At 36.5% G+C, this 7,068-nt stretch overlaps 1 protein-coding gene across 1 annotated transcript in view; it reads left to right on the top strand.

Moving 5' to 3' along the window:
* Window positions 1–7,068, top strand: part of LOC144973531 (chitinase domain-containing protein 1-like) — a 28,779-nt gene extending 21,711 nt beyond the window's left edge. Inside the window, exons 9-11 of the mRNA XM_078916066.1 lie at window positions 743–898; window positions 1,623–1,700; window positions 3,605–7,068. Of these exons, the coding sequence (XP_078772192.1) occupies window positions 743–898; window positions 1,623–1,700; window positions 3,605–3,746 (376 nt within the window). The 3' untranslated portion in view covers window positions 3,747–7,068. The remainder of the gene's footprint in view (window positions 1–742; window positions 899–1,622; window positions 1,701–3,604) is intronic.

The raw sequence follows: 7,068 nt of genomic DNA, 5'->3' as shown, positions 1-7,068 counted from the left end.
GCACACAACAAATACAAGATAGATCCAACTAAACCCAAATTGGTAAGGCTTTTGCACATAGGCAGGATTGGTTTAAGAAAGAAAATATACTTAATGTGCTCTAAGGGCTTTTTCAAGGATTTCTAAGCCAACAGCAACATGTAGGATGAAACATAACATCTATTGACAGTACATTCTTTTTTTCTGATAGAAACAATGCTGTTACCAGCTGTGTACTCATTTTACACCTGAGAATGGGAATAGAATATGAGTGCAGAGCCTTTTCTGATTATTCTATTTTGTACTTCCCATAATGGTACTCGAATCTGAGACCTACAGGTCACAAAGCAAGTGTCATACCATTAGTCTTCTAAGCTGCACCTTGGTAGGTTAACTTGAATTGAGACTTTAAATAATTAGCACATAAGATTAACCCCCCAAAAAAGAAAAAGGTGGAAAGCTTAAAAATGAAAAATGAAGCACCTCGTTTCTAGATATCCCTTCCACTCCCAACTTTAAATGTTCACAGTCCCTTGATGCATTCAAAGCTGTATTGGAAAGTCACCTTTTCTCTTTGTAGGTTATCGATAATACATACATTAAATATACCTAAATTTTTTTTAAAGGATTCAAGCAAACAAATGAAAACAAAAATCCTGAGGTTTTCATTGATGAGACCTCAATATGAGAATCCAGTTCTTCATTTTCCTTTGTGTTGTTTGTGATATATATATTTTACATTCAATCTTAATCTCACCCTCAGACCTGGCCCAAACAGTCCCATTGATTGGGTGAAAGACTGTATATTGAACCTGGCCCCAGACTCAGATTCCCCCATCAGAAAACAGTTGTTGGTTGGAATGAATTTGTACGGTTTGCACTTTCAGCAAAGCCAAGGCGAACATATCCTGGGATCCCAGTAAGTGTTCAACTTTTAAAAGACAAAACGAAACCAAACAAAACAAAAAAACACACAGCACAGCTTTCTTTTTAATCCAATATCTGGTGTGCTTTTTCTCAGTCACTCTGATTAAGATTTAAAAATAGTTTTCATACTTTTTTCTAACAGTGGATTTAACAGGAATCAGTGGCCTCAATCCACTCTGCAACACTTTCATCCCCCTTCCTTACCCCCCCCCCCCCCCCCCTTACTGAAAGATTCTTTTCCTATCCAAGCCCAGAAATTGAAGAATTTATTTGTTTTGATTTTATTTTTACATTTTGATAAAATTGTTTAGGTGCAATATGTCGCATATCGAGGGTGTTCACCTCTAACCGTGCAAGCACCATGTGCAGTAAAATTATTTTTAAAGCTTATATTAAAGTCCAACCCCTTCTCTACCCTTGTGACCAACAGAGACTAATCATAATCCCCGTTATCTGTGATCTCAACACACATGTGAAGTTTTATTGCAGAAGCTGCACTAGTATGTTTTTAACAAAATTATTCTCAAAAATCACCTCTCCCACACTGACACAATTAGAGTCGGGTGCCTTGATACGATATTATTACTGAAACTGGAATTAATGAATTAATGTTGGTTGTGAAACATCAGTTTTATAAATAGAGGTTTTGTTTTAAACTCAGCCATTTTAAAAAGAAATAATTTGATGATATTTATGTACTCTACTTATCCTCACAGATATATTGAAAAATTACAGAAGCATAAAGCTACAATCCGTTGGAATGAAGACTATGCAGAACATATTATCGATTACAGGTAGGTGGATCTGAAATGTTGTCACTTGTTCATGTCAATATCTCTTAACCATATGCACTCGAAATTTAGCTGTGAAGATACTGGCATGTGCTCTTGCCAAAATGACAGTGAAAGTGTGCCTCACATACTACAGATGTACTTGCTTTATGTTATGGGTTGAAGCAGATGCTGGCCTCAATACACAGATATTACTACGAACCTCTACGGCCATGCCAGTGACCTTCAGAGGTCCGTGGACTTTGTTATAATTACCAGTATCAGATTCCAGTTTTGATCAACTTCGGGGGAATGCAAGAAGAAGAAGAGGAAAAATCTCTTTTAGACTCTTTAGAATGAATGAAGTTGACCATTACTTTGCTTTTCAATGGTTCAACATCCAGTTTTTGCAATTAGTTCTCTTTAATTTCTCTCCAACAGACTACAGATGTTTAATGTTACAAATTGCTTTTTATTGCATATAACCATCAATAAAAGGAGGCGTTTGTAACAGATTGTGCCCCTTAGTTGTGTTGAAAGCAGAGATAGTGATAATGAGGACAACTAATGCAACAAGGCAAAGGGAATTTGATGATTTCTAGGAGTAAACAAAACTCTCAAACATCAAAACTTAGAGAAAACTAAAAGCCATTGCACTGTTTACCAGACCCATGATTATTATTTAGTCACTAACCAAGGGAACTGAAGCGGGAAGCATATGCATTTCACCCAAGTACTCTTTTCCCCTTATATATCTATTTTCTAGCGCACTTATACAGTTTTAATTATTGGTAAATTGAATCTTGTGAAAAGGAATGCAGCATCCATCATGACAAAGAAATATCAGAAAATATCATAAACCCATAGCACAACAGTGTCCAAAACATAATAGCAGGTTAACGATTACATTCCCAGCCTACAACGATATTGACGAACAACGAGGAAGCAAATGAAGATCTGTCCTCAGTCTTAGGACAGATCTTCGTTTTCTCCCTCGTCGTTCGTTGCAGGCTGGGCACGTAATTGTTAACTTGCTCATGTCAAAATGCAAGGGCAACAATCGCCAAAACAAAATGAATAGTGAATTGTCTTTGATAGTACAACCAATGGGTTCATTTGTTTCCACAAGTATCCTACTACTAACAATAACTCACTGTTCACTTTCTTTTGGTGAACATCGCCTTGTAATGTGACAAACATTTTTAGGGAAGTGTCAGGGTATCCTGTTATTGAATGAAACTACTTTAGCATTTTTGAGCAGAGTGTAGAGCCTTTTCCAAAGACTCAACTTGGGACCGAATCCAGGACCAACCACTAGACCAGAAGTTGCACTAGTTGACTCTATTGTACATCAAATGCAAATAACAAAGAGTAATTAGATTCAATATTTCGTAATTACTAAGTCATTCGTTAGAGCCATATAGCACATGGAGGAGAGTTTAGTTTGGTTTCTTTAGTGTTAATAAATGTACAATAATTGTTGCTTGTTACCCTTTGGATAGGACACTAGTATGTTTATCACAAAGTGGCCTCCACCAGATCGAACATAACCAGTTAGATGGAAACCAATGTCCGTCTCTTGTCTTTTAAGTCTAGACTCTCTCTCTCTCTCTCTCTCTCTCTCTCTCTCTCTCTCTCTCTCTCTCTCTCTCTCTCTCTCTCTCTCTCTCTCTCTCTCCCCTCTCTCTCTCTCTCTCTCTCTCTCTCTCTCTCTCTCTCTCTCTCTCTCTCTCTCTTTCTCTCTCTCTCTCTCTCTCTCCCTTCCCCCTTTTATTTTTTCTCTCTCCATTTATTACTCCCCCCCCCCCCACTCCACTTCTCTTTCTATATCTCTCTTCTGATTATTTTCTTTCTAATTAAGATTATGCATTGCAGTATTGATGCTTGTTTTATTACAATTATTCTCATCATTCCTCGATCCAATTCAGACACGCCAACACTAATTACCAACTGTTCTACCCGACATTGAAATCCATCCACGCACGACTAGAACTAGCCAAAGAAATGGGAACTGGTGTCTCGTTATGGGAAGTTGGACAAGGATTAGACTATTTCTACGACCTTTTTTAATATTTGCCATTCCAGCTCATTTTCACATTCTAGCTCATTTTATATATTTACATTTACATTTTTGAAACTTCAGATGGTCTAAAGTAGTCCTTCAGAGCCATTAGGTCATTAGGCCAATGGAGCTTGAGTTTACCCAGTTTCTATATCAAGAACCGGACAATAGCAATTGCTTGTTACTATTTGGATAGGATGCTAGTCTATTGGAAAGTACTTTCTGCCTGATCTGTCAGTTCTAGCTGTCAAATCATTGCTAGGTGGACAGGGTGGCTGGGAAAAAAATCTTGACTTTACTCAGGGTTGACCCTCAGTCCTTTTGCATGTGAAGTAATTTCTTTATCAGCTGAGCTGTCATGATCACCAGATGATTTATCTTATATAAGATTATATGGACATTTATAAAATTATTTGGACATTTATTGTGATGCACTTAATGCTATTGCAATGTCTTGTTTTTGTGTTAAAATGATTCAATATTGAATGTGTGAAAACGGAATCTGAATGTAACTGGCAATACTATGAAAAAGTTTAGAAATCTTGTGTTAAGTAGCCTATGTGTTTGGTTTTTTTTGTTTTTGTTTTTTTTTCCCAATATATATGTGTCATTGAGAAGAAAAATTAAAATGTGTAACAAGATGTGTTTTCATAAGGTGTCTATAAAATCCAATATAATGTCTACAGTTCAGCATAGATATTGTGGACTTGTCAGTACTGTTCCTTATTATAGAGATATGAATTTGATGGCGGGAAAGATAGCTCTTGCTGTTTCTTCTATCCGTCATTCCGTTTTCCATTTCCATTTTGCTTCTGTCTTTGTTTTAGATTGAGATTGCTCAGTCTTTTCCTGGTCCTTAGCTGAGAGGGAGGCATTTAAATGTATGGCTATTTGACTATTATAGTTTTCAGTTTTGAATATATTGTACTTTGTAAGCATTTTGATGTATTCTTCATATCGGGATCCTTTCCTTGTGCCTGGATGAGAGTTTTAGAGAATGTCAAAATAGGTACATGGATGGATTGCTCACGGAATCTTCCGTTCCCTATTTGAATAAATCTCCTTTGTTTTACTTTTTCTCTGGCGCTTTTTATTTCAAATATGCAACTTTCTTCCTTTGTATCATCTTCCTTTTTACTGGCGCTGAAATTACCTAAAAGTGTCACAAGCTCTGAAAAACCCTTGAAAAACCCCAACAAAACATGAATTTCAGATTGGTCATTGTAACGCAGCTATATATATATATATATAATTATATATATATATAATCTTTCTTCTTGTATTGTGTGTTCTGATTTGTCTGGCACTGTTTCATACACACCTTTTCAGATTTTTCTCTAACACTAGTGCCTGCTTCCTACTTGTCACTTTGTTATTTATATTATTCAGAGAGCCTCGTGTTTGCAATTGTCTTAACTATACATTGTGTCATCATCATTATCATCATCATCATCATCATTACCCTCTTCGCCAATATAATTTAAAGCTTAGCTATGTATTATTGTCACCATCGTCTTTTTTTTACCCTTTTGATCTAACTTATTTTGTAATAGCATATCTCCAGTAACAAGTAATTTACATTACAACCCCTAGATAACGACATCGCTCGGGGCCGGAAAATTATGTTGTTTTTCCAGGGTTTTTAAGATGACGGAAAAAGGGTACGTGGTGAGACCTATGAATACATAACATATCGATGTGCGGACCAGTGCCTGAGAAATGGCAATCCCTACAACATTAGAATGTGTATTTCTCCTGTTTATAAAGGATATACGAGTTGCGCTTTCACTTTCTAATTTAGTGTGTATTGTCATTGTTTTGATCGTAAACAATGCTCGAACACCATTTAACAAAATAAACCAAGAAAAGCAAATGCCAATATGATAATACCACACAAGAACACAGATGCACCCGTCTAGTTTTAACAGAGAAGGTTCATGGACCCTTGAGAGTTCCATCTATTTAACTGCTTTTGCTGTGGTTCGAATGAACTTGCGCTGACTCCATGCAGCGTTGTATGTTTTCTGATTGATCAGTAACAAAGCGATCTCATTGAGGAAGGGGGGGGGGGGGGCATCTTTAATTGGTTAAGAGTACGAGAACTGCCGATTATTGTTATAACAATGTCACTAAACAGGGGTTTTACTAAATTGTATGTCGCGGTTTTGAGGTTTTTATTACTGATAACATATAGCGAATAATGTCACTATCCAGGGATTGTCGTTATTCAGGGGTGTCGTTATCCAGAGGTTGCACTGTATTTGATTCTTGTTTCTATTTCTATACAATAATATGATGATTTTGGTGAAATTGTTAACTAGTAATTATGTTTTGATTTTTTTGGTTCTGTATTGACAAACTGCCTAAAATTAACTTTGAATCTTGAATCTTGGTGTTTATTGAAATGAACCTTTCCTTTCCTGATCTCCCATAAAGGCCAGGGAGGCACTTAATGTGTCTTCTATCTCCTTATATTATCTGCTTTCTATCTTTGTCTTGGAATGAGATTACTTGGTTTAGTCCTGGCTCTGGCTGGATACCTTGGCTGGGAGGGAAACAGTCAAATGTATAGTTAGAGTTTTGGGAGATTATATTTTTTGTCTTGTAAACCATCTCTCTGTTATGCACTGTATTAGTTTTGGTTTCCACATATATGATTTGTATACATTTGAGTGTGTTCGTCTTAGTGGGGACCTGTGCTTGAGTCAGGATGAGGTATTTAGGTGATCTCAAACTAAGCACTCTAATGGTGTGCTCTTGGAATCTACATCTGTTCCTTTTTTTAAAAACTAATCTCCCTCCCATAGAGGGCAGGGAGGTATTTGCTGTGTTTTCGACCCCCCCCCCCCCCCTCTATCTGTTTTCCAATAGTTATCTGCCTTTGTCTTGGAATGAGATTATTTAGTTTTGTCTTGACCCTGGCCGGATTCCTTGGCTGGGAGGGAAACAGTCGAATGTTTTGTTGTAGTGTTGGGAAATTATATTTTTTTTCAATGTAAATCATCTCTCTGTTATGTACTGTGATTTATTTAATTTTAACATATGATTTGTAAACAATTGAGTGTATTTCTCTTAGTGGGGACTTGTGCTGGTGTCTGGGTGAGATTTTTAAGTGATCTCCAACTAAGCACACTGATAGCGTGCTCTTGAAATCTACATCTGTTCCATATTTGAATCATTTCCCCTTGTCTTACTTTTTCCTCAAGTCCTTTTTAATTGTACATCTAGAATGTTTTTGCCATCCAATTTTCTTCCTTTTTACTGGCGCTGATAAATGTGTTGCAAGCGCCGTAAAATCCTTAGAAATTAAAATTTAAATTTAAAAAATAA

The sequence above is a fragment of the Berghia stephanieae genome, chromosome 5, assembly GCF_034508935.2.
Source record: "Berghia stephanieae isolate SIO BIC M18660-M18661 chromosome 5, UCSD_Bste_1.3, whole genome shotgun sequence".
In the NCBI taxonomy this organism is placed as follows: Eukaryota; Metazoa; Mollusca; class Gastropoda; order Nudibranchia; family Aeolidiidae; genus Berghia; species Berghia stephanieae.
The sequence above is the reverse complement of the archived record's forward strand: the minus strand, read 5'-3'. Positions and strand labels throughout refer to the sequence as shown.